Genomic DNA, 20966 nt, shown 5'->3' on the forward strand with positions numbered 1-20966 from the left:
ACTTTGTAGACACTATAAAACACTTTGCCGTAAATTATTACATGCGAGTCTCATCCTGCGCACCTGCTTCACTTAAAAAATGATTTCCAAACGCACAAGAATACAGCCATTTACATAGATTTATATCTGCGCAATCATTTTTTTTTTTTTTTTTTTTTGCATTTATGTATTTCTAAGTTTAATCAAAAAGTATGATCTGCTTTTTAAAAATTTTCAAAATTTTTGCACGCAATTTTATTTGATTTCTAAGTGATTTTATTGATTTTTATTGCCAAAATAGTTTTATAAATACTTTAAGAATGTTATAAATGTGATTAGAATATTATAAAAGTTATTTGATTGCTGCAATTATTGGGGCGCGACTACGCCACTGTTATTCAGCTCCATTTTTTGCCCATGATAACGGCTTCCTTGTTCCAATACTTATTGTTAGAATTTTATTTCGGTTGAACTTCTACGATCTGCTTGTAATTTATGTAGATGCATATTACTTAATGTTTTCCTTTTGAAATTAAAAAAAGATATATATAATATATTACTATATATATTATTTATATATAAATATTATAATTTTACGTAAAATTAATGAAACCTTGTAAACTGAATTGTTTTATATTTCTAAGTATCAGTTATCTAACTATCATTTTATTTCTTACATTATAAAACTCGACTTCGATATTTCTTACATTACATTCTTTTTATTCTACAGTGAAAAATATAATTATTATACAATAATTATATAATTTATTATGTAATTGAATATAAAATAACAGAATTTTATTTGTTATTTCTTTAATTGAAAAATTCTCACGTGTCACAATCAGAAGTTCAGTCGTCGTTTCTACCAAAGATCCCTGTTTTATTTTAATATGTTTCGCAAGCCCTTCACCAACCCTTTACATAGAATAGGATTATAGAATAGAGATTATCTAACGGTAGAGAGAAATTAACGACATAGCCGCGTGAGTCGAGAGAGCAGAAGTTATAAAGGGTTCCTTTATTCTCGTCGCGAATCATACGCAATCTATCATCTGACGAGATTTTTATGTCCGAACATTAATCGTTGCGACGAGTACACTCTTCTACTTCTCGATTTCTGCGCTCCTGCGCAATGGTAGTTCGAACGTCGGAGTCTTTGCGACGTATCTCATTTTTTTATTTAATTTTTTTGCTTAGAGCTTGCATGGATTAGGTAGCGTGGAATGTTGGAATGAATTGATTTTTCCCATAGTGCTCACAATAATAATGTACTTCAGAGTGGCTTCCCTTTTTTTCATAGAGTAGAGTTTTAAATAATGTGATTATATATAGATAGCTTCTGCAATAGAATTTGTAATTGTATTACAAAATTTATATACAATTAATTATTTCTTGAGATATAACAAATTTAATTTTACTTTGAAAATTCAAAATTTATAATTATAATGTGTATACAAATACATTCTTCTTTTATTATAATTTATAAAGATATATCAAAGTATTTTCATTTGCATCATCAATGAGTTTAAATCGTTTTTATCAATAAAATAATGTTTCAAGAAAACTTAGATAATAAAAAATATAAAGGTTGTGAAAATCACAGAAACTGCTTGAGCATTTTAATATGATTTATAAATCAAAATAGCTTTAATTTTTTTTTCTTCTATTTAATTCAGGAGCCAGTTACGGTGCCGGGGATGTCAGCGGCGGGACAAGAAGATCGCGGCTAGAGCGGATGGATCGCGATCGGGGCGATCGCATGGATCACGATTACGGTGAGGAGGAGCACGGCGTCGATTACGGTAGTGCCTCGAGACGTCGCCAGCAGCAGGACTCGCGCGCTCTTAATGCTATTTAGGAGCTGGGGCCCCGGGGCCTGTCGCTACAGCGCTGTCCCCATCTGCGCACCACCGCCCTATAGCGGGCTCGCCTCTTGGTAACGCTACCGAACGCTAGGAAGTGCGCTACCTCGCGATAAGATCGCTGCGCTCTGTTAGTGGGGCTGTTTTCTGTCGCGCTAAGAAGTAAAAAAAGGGGGAATGAAAAAAAAAAAAAAAACAGAAGAAAATAGGAATCCGCAGATCGGCCGACACGCGCCACCGACCGAGTTTAAAAAGACGCTACCATATATCGATTCTATCCGGGCGCATTTTTGAGACGATCTCGAGACCGTTGACGATTTATCTTCGCGTACCTGTTCACAACTAGGAAACCTCGCTATTGATACGCTACCAGTCAGCCAGCAGCGTGCACGCTATAATTCCGAAAAAAAAACGCTTGCATTTTTATATTCGCGCTGCTTGCAAGAAAAAAAAATGTAAAGCGTTACGCCAGATTTTTCATTGCTGTTTAATTGGAGAACGCGATTCAGTTGCGCTGTAACTGTGGTGTTGGAGAATTTTATAACACAATCAAAACGTGAATCCTTATCTTCCGAAAGCTCTTGCATCTGTAATAATGGATTATAATGTTCATTATGACCTACTATTCTTTTGCACTACCAGACAATTCGATAGCATTCGTAATCTTAGCTCAATTGTATGATTACGCTTCATTAATAATGTATCAAGAAAGGACAGTTTAATGATAATTGAAAAGCTCTTTTTCTTCTTCTGCTTCTTCTTCTTCTTCTTCTTCTGATGCTATCAGTCACTAGCAGCGTGCACGTGCGGTTATCAAGACACCTTCACTCCGATAACTTACGTCGCTTATCGTCGAACAAAGTACGTGCAATGATTCGATGCCAAAATTGCCGCATTCTTGGGCATTGCTGGACGAATTTCGTCAGCGTGATATTAATTCCACAATTCGTACACATATATCTAGAAACATATTTTCACCTTTGTATGTCGCGTCTTGCCTCACCAATCAATGGTCCCAGTTTCAAAGTCGCGTATATGACTCTAGCAATGTCATCCACACGATTGCAGAGTTACGCTATATCGTTGACCACATACCAATTACCGAACTATCTAACACGCACAAGCATCATCGAAATGTACTTGTCCGATGACGTTATGCTTAAGAGCTATGCTGTATTGCGTAGAGAGTACATGTCAATCGTCCATCTCATAACGATTATATAACATACTATGCCAAATGTGTCAATCACTCACCGTAATAACTGTTGATCATGACGAGATGCACACACTACATGGCATCTTCTCTCGAGACACCTCTTATGCTATTTTACACAAGAAGAAAACATAACACTCGCGTTGTAAAATAATCCTTTAAAAATATATACTTGACTATACATCCGGCACTCCTTGTTAAGTACGCTACATAAAATCGTTCGCCTAATCAAATCGATTCTATTACATTTTTCATACGAAATATTGCAAAACTTACTTTCGAACAAATATCATATGTATTACTGAACAAAATATATGATAACGAAAAAGGTACGATAAATTATATCTGAACAATTGCAATCTTACGATATTCTCTAATTGTCGAAATTTGTTAAAATCAATTAATTATTGTAATTATCAAAAATCTCCATATGTACATTTTGACATCATGATATCTCCTGTATCTTTGATGTGCATGAATTCCACTTTTGGGCACAAATTGTTTGTCAAATTCCAAAATTTATTGCAATAAGGATGAACTTTTCTCTCGATATCTGCACGCGCTTTTTCAATTGTCGGAAAAATTCATCACGAATGCTTAATTAAAAGTTCGAGCGTATTTTAACGATCGTTTAACCAAATGATCTTTCTAACAGGAGTCCTAGTCGAATCGAAATAATCTTCCTTGTCCATCGCAATACAGGCAGGACAAATTCCATTCGCGGAATCAGCTCAACAACACTAGTAGACGCGCGAGATAATCGCGTGGGACGAGGAGACCAAGACAGAAAGTGCACTTGAAAGAAAGTGAAGAGAGCCCTGGGGCCTTAATCCCTGCACCGACTTCTCCCGGGCCCCATAATCGAATCTTTATGTCGAATAACGATCGACGATCGACGCAGAACTGAATATTTCTTGTGATTGAGAAAAACTGACATGAGATCTAAGAGAGGTACCTTTGACTTCTATCTTAGAGTTTAATTATAGGAGAAGTGATAATGACGATTAATTGTAATTGAAGAAAGTTAATGATCGTCTAGAAAAATGACCAGCTAATCTTAATAGCTAATTTTAACAACTAATTCTGCTAGTAATTGAAAACAAAAGAGCTTTAAATGAAATTTCGTAGCTAATCATAGAGATTTCAATTCGATCGTCGATCATAACAGTGAATGTAGCCATCATAATTTTGCAATTGCTTAGAAGCGATTTGCAATTGACACGGCTCCCGAGCTCGAATTTGATCGTAGAAATTGAAATCCATCGTCGATCGTCGACGGACGTAGCTGGACGACGACTTAACGATCAACGTAGTGATACTTACCATCAATCACGTAATTAAATTAGACAAATTAACATAGGCCTCTCTTGAGAGAGAGTTTTTCATTTATGAGAAAACACATGAATAATATTGCTCGGCTCGCGAAAGCAGGAAATATCGATGTCGATATTAAGTCCTTTGAAAGTTTTCGATTCTGACCGGGCGCATCCGGTCGCGTCCCGCTAATGTGTTTATACATTTTATTAGGACTATACAAAAGTATGCACACTGATACACACTCCAGGTCAAAGAAAAAAAAAAACGCTCTGTGTACATATACATATATAAATATAAATTGTACACGCAAATGATATGATGAGTTCCATCTATATCGCTCGATGAATTTTAATCGAGGTACGAGAAAATTAAAGAATTTAACTGTTCAGCAGAGATGTGAATAAAATCTACAATATTTCATTTCTCCATTAATAAAATTATAGAATCAATTATATATACAATTTTAGTTTTGACTTCTACCGTTATTATATACACACATATATATATATATAAAACTATATTTTTTAATTTGTAAAAATTCTACGATTCCACTATAAACATTCAATATATTTCATTTATCGCTTCAACATACGTATTAAAAAATTTAATTTACTTTTTAAACATTTAACAGAAATAATTTGAGAAATTTACATTGTTTGTGGTATGAAATAATCCTATATATTTTTATTCACATTTCTCACTTATGACGTTATGTAAATACTGTAAGAAGCCTTTATGAGTACCGTTCAAGTACTCACTTATGTAACGTCGACATGCTGTGGACGCATGAATCGGTGCTCAGCTAAAAGATACTTGTGTAATTAGATCTTTAATTGGTTTTTATGCTAAAATTATAAAATATGAAAGGTATTTATATCATGTTATGGGAATCTCTAGTACGTGACACGGTCATCGTGAATATCTGTCGGGTTTATAATCCGTGAAACGATTTCGACTGTGGTAAAAAAAAAGTAGAAAAAGATTGATCGCGTTGAATCATTTTTTTTTTTTTGCAATTACATACGCAAAACATTTCCCGCCTAGGACGATATATCCACATTGCAAAAGAAATAAACGTGTAACATTTAACGAAATATAAAACTTACGAAGATCTTAAGACATTATCGCAGCCAAATAGCTTGGAATAGATCACGGCCATCGGCATAAATCATCATTTAGGAGATAATTAATTGGAGATTTTTTCTATAGACAGGAAATAATGTATGCGCTGCGGCACTTTTAATTAGCGATGTCTTAAACTATGTATGTCGCTGTATAACTAGCATAAACTAGGCGCGGATAAAAAAAATCTCGGGTTTTTATTCTCCATAAAATTTCCGAGCGCAATCCTGTCCTCCGCTCTGTTTTTTCGAATATCAAAGAACAATCGGCTTTCTTTTCGAAACACTGATCATCTGAATTAAGGACTCATTTACATATACCTACTTTTGTTTTATTCTAGTAATCGCAATCTAATCAAATTTGAGTACTTTTGCAATTTTACGATTGAATTTTGATGCATTTATGAAAATTCTGAAATGTCAGATCGTGATTTTAGCTCATATGAATCAATCTATTTGATTATTTGATATTAGATAGATATGTATGATTGGCAAAAAATGCAGTTGACTTTTACGATTGAGTGATAATATGTAATACACATCTCCTTAATTGGTACCTACTTTCCGCTGAATTCTTTTATAATTGTATAGATTTAATTTATTAGAAAAGAACATAGTTATATTAAAATAAATAATCTCCATCCTTTTGTGTGAATTGTAAATCTATTGAAAATTTTGTTTGTAGCATTAAATTGCATAACTAGAGGATAATACTATATTGCGAGGCTAGTTAGAATAATATTAATTTGAAAGCTGTCAATGTGAAAAGTTAATTTTTTTCCAAGCATTATACTTAATTATAAAATCATATTGCAGTCGATGATTGGTGCTAATTAAGGATTTGTCTGTTGAAAAAAGCGTATCGTAAAACATGATTGATTTGTGCATGTTGCAATCATGTACGCGCTACGTTCGTTTATCTTTTCTAATATATTTAAACATTATAGATAGGTACATATTTATATTACGGATATCTGCCTCTCTGAAGCATCTTGAAGCTTCGCATGAGATTTCGTGCCGACGCGAACTATCGCGCCAATGTCGCTTATCAGTGTTGAGGACATAAATTTTATCTTTTAGGGAGAAGAATTTTGTAAAAGAGATATAAAAATAAATATCTCTAATGTTACGCATTCGAATAAGAAAGTCGGAAGCAGTGTCGTTCTCTTTAGCAAATTGATCGATTGAAAGTCATCGCTGAGTCATCTCAACGTGAAATTTTCATGATACATTTGGAGATGACTAATCACGAGGTCCTTACGCAGCCCAGATTTGTACATATTAGGTAAATATAGGTTTTGTCATGATCGCTGTGAATCCACATAAGAGATATTCACGCTATTTTTGCTTCCGTACGACAAGTTCGTTTCCCGCGAGTCTATTCGCATCGAATGAGATCGGTCTGAGGAAATGTAAATACGATATTCTCGATAAAGAAATACGCTTCATTAATCTTTAATATCTTCTTGTATGGCTATAAACGAAAGGTAATCTAATGAAACTTTGAAATATCTGCATTTGTTTGAATTATATTTTTTATATACTTATTCTTATTTTTCCTTTCTTTTCTATAGTTACAAAGATATGCAAATTATTATGCAGGGAATAAGTTTAAAACATATTAAATGTATATATGTATATATTTCAATTATATTAAATATATATTTAATATTTTTTAAATACTTAACTGTAATCATATATGATATATAAAGTTGATATATCTATCTATAATTCTATTATTTACATTATAGTAAAAATCGACGAAACGTTTTTCTGCAGATCGAGAGTATCGTTTCCGTTAATTCAGGAGTTTGCTTGTTTGTGGACCGCAAATGCGAGAAAAAAGCCGTGCGCTATGGTTATAGTTGTGCAAAGTATATCTTATAAATAATTTATAAATATCGTCGAGATATATATGGAAATTTTTATAATATTTTATAACTCCTCGGGATAAGCAGCGATGGAAATTCACACATACATAAGTATATTGACTCATTCACGTACATCTATTCAGTACACGTATACACATACACGTACGGAAACGTTCCTTTAGAAGAAATGGATTTCAATTGCGGTGAAAATATCTTATAAAATTTTGAGTGGCTTTTGATCCATTCCTTATTTTCCGTATCGTTGATAATGTTTGATCTACATACGTAGCGCTCAAGTAGCGCCAAAAAATTCAGTATGTATCTTGATGGAAGCGATCCTAAAAATACCCACATCCTTCGATCACAAGTGCTTAAATCGATGCTCATAGTTTAGCTAACACGATTGACTCAGAACCTCGTTGAAATAAAAAATCGTGTTGTCGAATTTTGACGTACGAATCCTTCCAGAATACATTGGATAAAAAATTCTCTCTGTGAAATATATTTCAGATAAATTTTCAACGTCTTTCGATCAAATTTCTTTTGAATCAATTTAAGAGTTGTTTGAAACCTGACAATGAGTTTATCTTTCACAACTTTTTTTTTTTTTTAAATTCGACGACTCGATTGGACGATTTTGTACGGAACACGTTTACGTGTAGAGAGCTCCGTCGTCTAGGCGTTATGCTAGATAAGAAGCTTTGACTAATCGTGGATGATCATAAGCAAGGCGAAACACTGAAAGTCGAATTGGGAACATACGAATTTTCTGAAGACTAAAATGATTCTACGAGTATCGACGTGCGAAAGGAGAAACGAAGGCAGGAATACGAGGCTAAACCTTCGATGTTGTACGAACTGTGCGCGTGTAAGGTGCGACCTGACCTGATAATTGTATGTGATTTGGTTCGTTGGCTCGCACTGTGTGCATGTAATGATAATTGCTCGCTTAGTTAATTGATTTCGGCATCGCATCGCGCGAACGATGCGTGATCGAAACTTGCGACGTTTCGGATTTAGAGATTTATTTGTTGGAACGAGAAGAGAGTCTAACAAGATTAAACAATTGTTGTTTGATTATATCGATAATTAACGACGATTACTTGTATAATTAAGTATTTTGTTGCACCGTGTGCACGTGAAAGATGATGTAAGATGATAGGGTTAAGAGACCAGGTGTCTAGTTTCAAATACGATCGAATCGAAGATCTCGAAACTACTCGCGGGTCTAATTTGACATTATACAATATGCGTGGAGGAGTGTAAAATTTTAAAACAAATTTGCAATGGCGAAATCGTCGACGACGATAGCTTTAATTGTCGATTGGAACGATGACTCTGTAGGAACGACCGAAAGATTTCTTCGAGATAAATTATTTTTATCGATAGATTACGCTTGAAGGCGACCCTTAATTGCTTAATTATTTGATTAATCTCGTAGCGCGTAAAATAATTCTAATCTCGAGTACCACAAATGGTCATAAAATAAGGTTTTATTATACAGATTGTAGATCTTTTAAGATAGGATAACTTGGCTAATGTAGTAAATCTTTGTTAGTCGCTTTGCAACGCTTGTGCAATGCTAGTAATATCGTCGACGACGATTTCTCTCGTTCGTCCGTGTTCGACGTGTTCACTGAATGCAACCCCATATGGTTGGAAGGTCCAAACGAGGATTAAGCAACAGGCCTTATGTGCCCTCGCGATTGAATATGACTCAAGGGAGACATTCGGCCAATGCAAATCCCCTCGGTATGCTTAAAATATCTGCGAAATGCCTATCCTTGTATCGAGGCTTATGGCTTTCGCAATAATATTGTTGGCGATGTAATGCGGTTTCGAAAGTATATCTGTATAGCGAAAAGAGAGGAAATGCGGTGTAAGATTGCTGCGGCGTCATGTATCGGCCCGAATCGATGCGTTTTTTATTGTTAAATAAATATGTATTATTAAAATGAAATATCTAATTAAAATAATGAGAATTTTATTAAGCCGCAGTTGTAATTAAAAAATAATCTAACGATATCTATTTATATATTATTAATTTCTATAAATATTAAAATATTTAAAAATGCAGTATAGTTTTTTATAAACTTATATTATTAATTAGTATTTATTTAAAAAAGAAAAAAACAAAACATTTTTTAGATAAGTATTGGTGGCGCAAAACTATATGTAACTATAACTTTTTCAATGCCAGTTCTGGCGATTCTGGCGAAAACTCAAAGTTTTCATGCATGTATCGCGACAGTCGTCAATTCGGGCTGATTAACGCTTGTACGAGGATTAGATACAACTCTGTCGCGTGTGTAGGAATTGTGTCAAAGAAATGATAGACTTTTCGTGCACGCGCGAGCGTCCTCGATAAAATTCCCTTTCGTGGCTGGTTCGTCGGATCAAAGATTTTCTCTGTATATTATCTATATTACTGTCACACACCAAGCGCGCGATCAGTGTCGCAGAAAATATTTCAGTACGTGGCAATATGTTCCACGTGATCCACTCGCGATCCATTCGTTTTCCTTGAGAAGAGAGCTTTATTTCACTATTGTTGCACTGATAATGAAGGAAGAGAGAGAGAGAGAGAGAGAGAGAGAGAGAGAGAGAGAGAGAGAGAGAGAGAGAGAGAGAGAGAGAGAGAGAGAGAGAGAGAGAGAGAGAGAGAAAATGAGAGAATATTTGCAAGCTATTGCGTTGAATTGTGTCAATCACATTGCTATTACTCAATTATATAATTGTAACGATCGCAAGATGGATGCAAGGCGATCAAGAAAAGAAGATAAAGAATGAAAGTATGCGTGCGTGCGTGAGCGAGCGAACGAGCAATTGAGAGAACACCAGCTTGCATATGATGCGCGCAGTTGTTTGGAGATAAAATTGAGACGTCTAATTAATGAGATATTGTAAATTGTTCTATAGCAAATGAAAAGCGCTACGACCGTTGCAGCGCGCTCCTCGAGAGTCCTTGAGCAAGCAAGTTGGAAGAGGAAGGTTCTCTGAATATGTAACTGAAACACCATTTCGAGCGAGTAAAAAGTCTCGAGATGACTTTCGAGGGACGAGATGCTCTGATCGTTTCGATGTTGATATGTCAATGCTGTGATGTTATCCTTTGAAACTTAAACAAAAGAGGAGTATATTCCCAGACCCCTTTCCCTCTCTTGAACCGCCCCACCTATTTACCTTAACCCTGCCCTCTCCCTCCCTTGAAGGATCCTGTAATAGGACACAACCTTGAGAAACCAAATATTTCTATTATTGTAATTTCCTCCCGCATAGCCCTTAAAATAACTAGATTTTAATCGTATATATTTAATGTAAAGATTATTATTGTTACATCTCTCAGTGATTCTCTCCTTCGCTAGTGATGTCTTGGAGAAACAAAAAGCGAAAATAAGAAGGATTATCGCGACAAAATATTACGATAACGCGTCGCTCTCAGATGATTCTCTCCCGCATGTCACTGGTGCCCGAATTCCTACATTTGTCGCATTTGTAAATAAAATTTTTATCATCACATGACACATCGACGCGTTGTATTGTTCCCTTTTGCAAATTATCCAAAAAGTATTTTTTTATTATACATATTTAATGAATTATGTGACACGTATATTATAGATACATATAAGTAAAGATATTTAAAACGCAACAGTGACGAAAAATTTCAATCGTAAAATAAAATAAAAACACAGAGACATTTTTTTTTAGGACACATAAATCATATTATTCGATATTTTCTCTCCTATAAAATATAAACGGACAATACAAAAAAGATATTTACACTCTACGTAGATACATTAATTCAACATATAAGTGCGACATAAAATCATGTTCCATTAACGCACACTACTACAGACAATATACATACATCGAAGACTCTTGTAGGTATAAATGCGCATTCGGCTGCCAAACTCGACACGCGTGGTTATTTTATATTTTTATATATACGTATCTCTCTCTCGTACTGACTCTTTGGCAATAAAATCTAAAACGTATTGTACGGCGAAAAGACGCGCGTAGCAAATCTTCATTTATTCATTTCCACGATACGGAAATGATGAAGTTGCTTGAATCGCCGTTAATCGTGTGTAGTAATTCTCAAAGTCTGTTTCGCATAATTTCTCATTGTTAGATCTTGCATTATTGCTCTACAGCTGATTAACTTCAATGCGATAAAGTTGTTTGTTTTTATGGTAAAGGCGGCAACACATGTTACATTTCGATCTGACGTTTTGTAAATTACACGTGATTAAAAAGAATGATATGTATACACATACAAGTAGAGAAATGGAGAGTTATTAATAATTCGTATAAAATTCTTATACGAAGCAATTCGCTAAACAATCTGATAACAATGAGTGTTACTTGAACACGATTTTCTCTCCCGCCTAATATTTATATGTAGAAGATACCCAATGTCCTGTTTGGCTGGTTTGTATAAAATTTTGAATAGACGAGAGATGTGTTTAACAATAATTTAAAGTTACTTTTAGATAACCTTAACTAAATGCTTTTTACATTTTACATAAATAAATAATAATACATTTCTTAAGCTCTTCTCGCGTTTTAAGCACTCCAAACGAGCCTTATTTTTTTGCAGTTACACAATTTTACTATTAAAATTATCTGGTAATTTTATATTGATAATAATAAAAGAAATATATAAAATTTATTCTCACAGACATCAAGTCAATTTTTTTTCAAACGCGCAAGAAGTTTTCTAAACAAATGTTTATAAAAAATTATCAAAATTATCTTAAGTGTATGTGTCAGACTTGATGAATGCCGCATACAGTTTTACGAATGCAGCATATATTATTTATACGTATATATATAAATACACTAAAATTTTATATGTCTACCTTTGGTACAATTTCCCTCACTACTAACTAACATATTTAATAATAAATTCTCTTTGTTATCAACCTTCAATCAACTGAAATACAAACTGCAAACGAGCATTTAATCATTGCAATTTCCTCTTTAAATTTTTTTTTAACTGATTGTATATAAATATAACACGAATATAATGAAAGTTAAAAATAAAAAATAATAAAGTTAAAAATAAAAAAACAATTTTTTTTATTACAACTGCTTTTCATGTGCTCGTTAAAGTATTAATCATCACAATATCTGTCAGAAATTATCAGCCTATCTCGATGCAAATTAGATTCCCTTCATGAAGAAACTTTGTCAAATCATGATATATTGATCCAAGTAACACGTAAGTAAATCGAAAGTGCATCGGAAAAGACACATAAGTAATTTTCTAACACAATTCGAAGGTACACGGTTCTTGACGCCTCATAGTGCTCTTAGTACTTGAAGTCTACATATTACATACGAAGACAATTGTGCTATCGGATAGCCGCGACGCATGTTTGCTAGTATCTCCAATAAGTCTCTGGTAACTCTGACCGTTTCGCGATTTCAACTTCACGTTTACGCAAGCTCGTGAGTGCGTGACTCGCGCCTTTATATAAAAAGATAATTCTCGTAATCGGCGTAGGAAGAGGCAGTCACGTGTTTTGCCGAGATCGGCGTTGACGGAACGCTCTGCGGAAGTTGCTGCACCCGCGGCAGCTGTACCTGCGGAAGATCCGTGCTACGAGGTACGACAATTCGCGGCGCCTGATTAATGGAACCTAAGGACGAGTGATGCGGATCCCGATGGATGATGTTGTTATTGTTGTTAGTGTTAATATTAACAGTTTTTCCAGCAAGATGATGCAGACTCAAATGATTGTTGTTGTCGATTCTCGAACTGTAATGGATGGGAGAACTGTCGTGGAGATCCAGCCTCGACATTGCCATGATGCTCGAGTCCGACGCCCACATGCTCTGAAACGACGTCGGATTGTATAACAGATTTGACTTTCTATTAGGCTCTTATGAATAATTCCGATAGCGGTATAATTATATACGAATTGAATTTGACGACTACAGTCTCTTTGTTTGAACGTACACATAATATTTCATACCCTCTATTCTTCAAAGATCGATGGCGGAAGACTGTCAGTGAAACTAACTTATTGTGTGAGATGAGTCTCATCTCTTTATAAATAAAATAATCACAAACTATTTATACTTTTTTTACGGGTATTATTTTGAAAAATCTTTTTTTCAAAAAATTATGTTAAATGTATGTATTATTTTTTTTTAATTACATTAGTTGTTAAATAGAAAATTTAAACGATAGAACAAATTTTCTTTTTAAATATCGTAAGTATTACTCGCGCAAATCTAAACAAACCGAGCTCTTGTCAAAATGTCACAATAAATCAGATGCAATACCTTCCGCCTGTAATCTGGATTACGCCTAATGCGAAGATGTCGGTCCGTGCTGGTCCACCGTTGTGTGACTTTGAGCGGGGAATCATCGGGGTGTAATTTCCTTTGGTACTCTTCACCTTCGCAGACTTCGTAGAGAGAGAACTGCTCCACTGGTTCTTTGGAGCTGTAGCAACTCAACAGCATCTGGATCAACTCGTCTACGGTAGTCTGCTCCGAGACCAGAAGGCTCTTGTACTTCGACTGTAAACATTAAGTTCTCCATTAGTTCAGAAAAGATTTAAAAAAATTTTTTTTAAACAATATAATTTTTTTACCATAAAATATTTCAAAAATAGTATAGACGTAAACAAACTTCATATATTTTAAATTATTTTTAATAATGTGAAATGTTTTTATTATATCTTAACGATTATTCTTTAATTTTTATAACATAATATACATTGTTTAATTTATAACAAAAAAAAGAACATTATAAATTATAAAATTTCCAATTTATTTAAGAATTACTTTAAAATAAAGTTTCTTTTGTAGATGCAATTTTTTTTTACTCTCATATATTAGATTTAATATTAAAATGTATGTGTTATATCTCTGTTTGCTTGTAGAAGAGTAAATTTATTTACCTCGGACATAATATACATTGTTTAGTTTATAACAAAAAAAGAACATTATAAATTATAAAATTTCCAATTTATTTAAGAATTACTTTAAAATAAAGTTTCTTTTGTATATGCAATTTTTTTTTACTCTCATATATTAGATTTAATATTAAAATGTATGTGTTATATCTCTGTTTGCTTGTAGAAGAGTAAATTTATTTACCCCGGACATGAGTGCGCTGTCGTATATTTTGACGAGTCCGCCACGGCGCGTCTGCAACGAGAACCTGCAAACAAGGAGAAGACATATGTAAGCACACAAGTTTACGTGTCAATGATTCCGCAACGCTGGTAGAAGTCGGTGAGTTCAAAGGACACGAACGTTACTTCTATGTTAAAGCACCGGTTTGTGTCGGGGAGACAAACGGTCTCGTCCTGTATTACGCGTATAAGTCGCACCGGAAGTCTCATACTACCAAGAAAACATCGTTCCTGTCGGAAAACCGTTCTAATCGTCAAAGAGCAACTTTTTTTCAACCGAGCAATTTGTAAAGGCGTGTGCACAGCATTTTTCATGTACAATGCTATAAAAAAATAATGTATCGTAACTTGTGTATATATTACGGTGCGCATTTAACATTCACGTGAGATTTTAAAAGTGTCCTCAAATCCATAGCGTTTACGACCAAAGCCACCGTAAAATATCATGAATTCCATTCGGTTTCGCAACCGAATAGCCGTATTTACATTCTCGCGAATCGCGCACCGACCCACGCGACCATTTGTGTCCGAGAATTATATTGGTGAGCGACCCGAAGAACGCCGGCCGATGTTAGCTCGTGCTCAGTGGTGTGCGAGACGTGTTTATGGTCACGAGCCCTGAAATTACGTAGCCGACCGAAACCGAAAGGGTCGGGGGAATCAAGTAGAAAAGTAGGGGGCAAGCAAGCGTACCTGGAATCGCCCCGAGGATGGCAGGATTGCAGGACGGCCGGCCGTGCATCCTCGTCGAGCGGCAAAACGGTGCGCACGTTGGCCCTCCTTACGGTCACCTCCATGATCAAGTAAAATAATCGAGGATCGCGATGTCTCATGCGATACTTATTCAGAAGGTTTTGCACGACCTCGCGACAGGTCGTCTCGTAGGTGATACTCAGGGTCTTATATTCGATGTCCGGTCGCAGGCAATTCGCATAGACCTTGATGGTCGTCTGTAAACAAAAATTACAGCTTTAAATCTTCGAATTAATCACACTATAAAAACTAGTCTAAACAATTATTATACTAATGACACTTGTCGAAACATATGTTTATAGCAGACTAGGAGCAGAAATATTATCTTCAGTTTAAGTTAATTTCAGCAACGGCAAAGAGGAAGACGACGTCCTGTTTTGCCGGCGCGACAAAAACTTCCAAAGAGCGGGTCTTGACAATTAGTCCATAATTAACTCAGAGACAGGCGTTGCTCCGGCACGGGACATAAAACACTATCAACCCTTCCGATACGACTGGTTATGAGGGGATGCGCGTACCGAAAATAAACCAGACACCAGATCGCCCCATTCGCAGATGCCATCGCACACACGCATACGCTAACATCCGCTTGCTAGACTTAATTGTGTGTATGCAGATTTAGGATAATGGGCGTAATTTCATGTAAATCAGAGAACTTATCGAAATATCGACAGGATATACATAGAACAACGAGCAAAGTATGCGTTTCTAAAAATAAATTATTTTTTATTGAATTTATTTGATTTTGCAAAACTTATTATACATATATATTTATCATAATTTAATTTTATATAAAATTTCGGTTTACTTCCCCCTTTTTTGGACATATATAACGGGTCTACAAAGTGAGAAGAAAATTTCACATTTTGTCTAGTTCGTAATTTTTTAGCTATATGTAAAAATTACTAAACTTATAGAAGCGTAAAAATAATAATGATCTTTCGAAAATAGAGATTTTAAGTTTTAAAATTCTTTTTTTTTATCTAAATTTCGTTCATTTTTAACGAAGTTAAGCTGATAAATTTTTCTTATTTTTTTTTTTTTTAATATTAGGTATCTAATTTTTGCGAGAAATTTATCTATGTATATTGAAAATATAAATTATTTTTTAAACTAAAAGAACTTAATTAAAAAATATCAATATTATATAATATTAATCATAACATGCATTCATTTTTATAACAACCAGAACTAATCCACATTTTTCATATCTTCAATATTAAAAATGTTTCATCAATGTTATATCAATGTCATAAATAAAAAGAACGTCAGATTTAATGTCGCAAACATATGTTTGTTTTCATGCAAATGGTCTTCCTAACACGAGTTATCGTTGGTGAGATTTTATGAGTCAGAGTCGCATGTTTTTATCACTTTGTTAAAAGTTTTTCAGATACGAATCTGATACGAACATGCAAACATACAGTTCGAACATATTTGCAGGCGTTGCACATTCATCCACGTGTGGTGATTTCGTCAAAGCCAGTATAAATCATCGCGTGAAACCGGAACCTGCGTTACAAAATCCAGTTGGCTCCGTCCGGATCCGGCTGACAAGCCCCTGTCGTGTGAAATAAACACGTTTCGACAACAATCATGGGATTATACCTTCAATGCGCTTATTACAATGTCAACAATGGAATTCGTTGCGTACTGGCGCAATCACATATTAAAGTTAGATTCGTGAAGAGTACTCTTATATTTCGTCTTATTGTGCAACGTCATGAGAGGTCTTTTGAGAAGAAAGAGACCGAAACGCACTAATTCCACATCTAGAAGGAAATGATTCGTGAACATTTATAATTTAACATAATGCTACATTTTAAGAAGAGAGAGAGAGAGAGAGAAGAAAGAGGGAGAGAGAGATAGCTGTGAAATCTTGTTAGTCAAATGTAACAATCTAAATACTTTTTTTGCTTTGTTTTATATTATTTCGATTTATATTATTAATTAACAAACTACACATTCTTGTAAAAGAATTACACGAATAAGACGTATAAACTCGCTGTGAAAATTGGAATTTTACGACAATTAAGAATCGATAAAGAGAAGAGGAAATATCGAGCTTGATCTGACAAATGGAGTCTAAATCGAAGCGATTACGTAAATATGCAATGGTTCGCTCTGAAAGATTTTCATTTCACAACAAACTTTGCACGTTTTCACAGAAACGCGCCTTCATATGCGTGAATACAACGAAATTTCTGATTCAACTATTGGAATTCCAATGCGCTTACGTTATTGGTATTTACGCAACTGCGCGTACACCAATCTTTAAACAGATTTTTCTTCTTAATTATATCGCAGCTGAACAGGGTACAAAGATCATTATGAATCATTATAAACTTATGTCAATGATACTTTTTTTTCGCATTACAAATAAATCGTACATAAGGTTAAATGGAGAAAGGAGATATTTATATTATATCAATAAAATACATCTCAAATTAAAATATAAAATCAAATCACGCGTAAGAAATTAGTATGCAGTTTAAAAATAAATCTTTATAAATAATTCTTTAATCTACTAAAACAACAAAATAAATCATAAAGTATAAAGAAAACCTATTAAAACTTTAAAGAAGCCTATTAAATATTAATAACGATGCAGGTCAATCATTGTTCTGCTGATGACATCACTTGCATATATTGTATTTGTATGACGCGTACTCTACTCTAGAGCCACTCTATTGAAACATACACTTCAGGACCATCTCAATGAGTACAGATCGACCATGCTTTCGTTCGACGGCTAATGAAAATAAAAATGCGAAAGTTAGAAGGTATGCAAGTGTCAAAGCAAGGTCTGCGCTTCGTCAGGATCAAGAAGGATGTACGTTACTCGGTTACGAGCGGTAGGCTCCAATATCTCGCACCCGGTTATACATGACAGAAATACATCTTGAGATATTTCGGTGCAGCATTATTTTTTTTTTTTTTTTTTTTTTTTAAGTTGAAAATATTATTTGACTTGCGCACGTGCGATCGCTGTCAAAAACGCAACATCGATGACTTTTATCATTATAACTGTAAAACAAATCTACGTCGATACCTGATACCAAAAAGTAACTGAGAAAGCCGATATTAAATATCTTTTTATTTTTATTATGTCTCAACTTATGTATTGGACTTCAGACTGAACGCATTGTTCTGCGAAATGTATTCGTACCTCGAACGAACTTATCGACGTGCACCTCACCTTGCATAATGTACGTGATATCACTACTGCTATTTATAAAAGCGCACATAAAGGAGATTTTGATAACATGCAAACCGATTTTCATGCCCTTGATCTTACGTTACAGTCAGTAATAAAATACTGCAAAAAGATTCTTTATTATCGAGATGATGGCAGCTGACTGATATGTACTGATATGTATATTGTACAATAAGAAATATTAAAATAAAAAAAAATATAAAATTTTTAACCAGTCATTATACTCAAATATTGTAACATCATAGATAAAAAAATCTCATTATACATATATCAGTATACTATCTAAAAATATTATTTAGCAGCTTTTATATAAAATTTCATAAAAAACATGAGATTTTTACAAATTATGATTAAATCTCGTTAAATCTTGTCAAGTTTATCTTCTACTCATCGATCACTTTATAACATCCATTGCTTCTCATAATAAATTATAATTGTATATTAGAGATAAATTGTTCGACGGCTTCGCTTTTTCCATACTAGTTAATTACACAGCTCATTCCTGATTCCAAACGAGAAAAGCGGTTGTATTTTTATATCGCCCTAAAGACTGGTTCTGTAAATCGAAGCTCTAATTAAGATGCCATATTGAGGAATTCGAGGAAGTCTTAAAATCTAGCCGCTAATATGCCATATCGGGCACACGATGCGACAAAAAAATTAAATGTAGAATGGAATAGTGGGTGCCATATGTCACGGGATGCCCTGCTAATGAGGGGATCCAATTTAGCTGGAATCCGTAAAAATCCCAAACTTGCTCTTCGCGAAGCGGAGCGGCGAGGCGTAGCCATATACTTCAAAACTTCTATGTTAATTGCACATTTAAAACCGGTAAATCAGCCATTGCTTTTCTTTTTACTTTTAACTCTTGCCTCTTGATTCGTCCTGCTTCACCAGTAACTCATTCAGCATTCTAAATATAGACATCTTTATCGCGAGCTTATCGTTATCGATGGCACCCAACGTTCGTTCCGAATTAACACCCGGTATACGTATGATACGACTCCCGGTATACGTAATATTTTAGAGCAAGGCAAGCGACACCTTTCAACGGAAATACTTTTTTAAACTAGTTCACCTTTTTTCTAATTAACAAATATGTAGTTATTTCTGCGTAATGAGCACTTTGAAATATTCATATTTCATCAGAAGAAATATTGAAAAGAAGAGTTCAAACATTTCTAATATTACTTGATGTATTTCCTAATAAGTGTTATAAGTTTATCATGTTAAATGTCGAAAAAAATTGCAATTAATTTGTTTTAATAATCACATAATTATATGTACAATCAAACTATCTGTGATCAAAATTTAATATATTTAAGTATTCAATTTTTAAAATTTTCCATTTATTCTCTGTAAAATATCATAAATTAAATATAATTAAGGGGAAGTGATTGATTTACTGGGTTTTATTATTCTTGATACGTGTTGTCTCTTGCTTGGCGCCATCTATTTATAATATTTATTCTCCAATTGATAAGATGAGCAACGTCGACGCTATATTCCGCATGAGTGACAATTAAGTTGAATAGCGAAAAAAATTATATGCAAAGCTAATAGATCCGTCGTGTTTTATTTAAAAATTACAATATTAATTTACAATATTGATCCGTGAATTATGTGCAACAGATTATATATTATTATACAATAAATTCTCGATAATATCGAATATAATGCAAAATCACGGTCAAACAACAGAAAAAAAATTTGGGCGATCTTCAACAATTACAAATACATTTTGATTATAGACTTTCGCTGAGATTGGCCAGCATAATTTCCAGATTCTTTTAACAAGATGATAATTTTTGAAATTATATAAATAAAAAATATTAGGATAACTCGCAAGCTATGTAGATTCGATATGTTCGAGACAACGCTTATTCATTTTCATTCAATCCCACAATGAACAGTAGTTTCAATAGCTATCAACCATGTATTGGTGTTCCAGGTAAAAGTTCTCTGCATAATAAATTTCTTATCCAGACACTCCATTGAATCTCCTCTTATATGCATGGCACGTGCTGTTCGGCTCAGCTGCCATTTTTCCACACGGAGTCTTCAGGTACCCGTCGTTACTCGAGCACGTGTTGTTCCCTCGCATTTATCCTCCTCTTAGCTTCCGGTCGAAGAAGGGCTTCGAGGATGGCATAAAACAAAAACTCGCTTCTAAAATGAAGTGAGAAACGTTGTGTTCTGCCCTCGTATACTTTGCTTAAGATCCTGAATGTTGCAGGAGTAATTATCCACAGGAGGTAGATCATTTAACATTGCGTTTTAAAAGCGTAAAACCACCATTTTTAATTCTATTAGTAATTCTATTATGGTCACGTTTTTAGATCTTTTTTTTCTAATTCTTTTTATTCACTCTATTTTTGTTTATCTTTAAAGTTTTCTTTGATATAAAAAATTGGTATGAAATTAAAATTTTTAAATTATCTACATTATTCTAAAAAATTAAATCGATTGATTTAATTTT

At 34.1% G+C, this 20966-nt stretch overlaps 2 protein-coding genes across 6 annotated transcripts in view; one reads left to right on the plus strand and one right to left on the minus strand.

Annotated features, from left to right (window-relative positions):
- The window catches only part of LOC140668988 (voltage-dependent L-type calcium channel subunit beta-2-like), a 35101-nt gene extending 24214 nt beyond the window's left edge, over positions 1-10887 (plus strand). For all 4 annotated transcript variants that reach the window (XM_072898376.1, XM_072898366.1, XM_072898395.1 and 1 more), the window contains one exon: positions 1656-10887. In XM_072898376.1, coding sequence (XP_072754477.1) covers positions 1656-1837 — 182 coding nt within the window. In that variant the 3' untranslated portion in view covers positions 1838-10887. The remainder of the gene's footprint in view (positions 1-1655) is intronic.
- Positions 10613-20966, minus strand: part of Rau (RA domain-containing protein rau) — a 45037-nt gene continuing 34683 nt past the window's right edge. For both annotated transcript variants that reach the window (XM_072898419.1, XM_072898411.1), the window contains 4 exons: positions 15211-15467; positions 14480-14543; positions 13658-13897; positions 10613-13204 (listed from right to left, as the gene is read on the minus strand). In XM_072898419.1, coding sequence (XP_072754520.1) covers positions 12839-13204; positions 13658-13897; positions 14480-14543; positions 15211-15467 — 927 coding nt within the window. In that variant the 3' untranslated portion in view covers positions 10613-12838. The remainder of the gene's footprint in view (positions 13205-13657; positions 13898-14479; positions 14544-15210; positions 15468-20966) is intronic.

This window comes from Anoplolepis gracilipes, chromosome 1 (assembly GCF_047496725.1).
Source record: "Anoplolepis gracilipes chromosome 1, ASM4749672v1, whole genome shotgun sequence".
In the NCBI taxonomy this organism is placed as follows: Eukaryota; Metazoa; Arthropoda; class Insecta; order Hymenoptera; family Formicidae; genus Anoplolepis; species Anoplolepis gracilipes.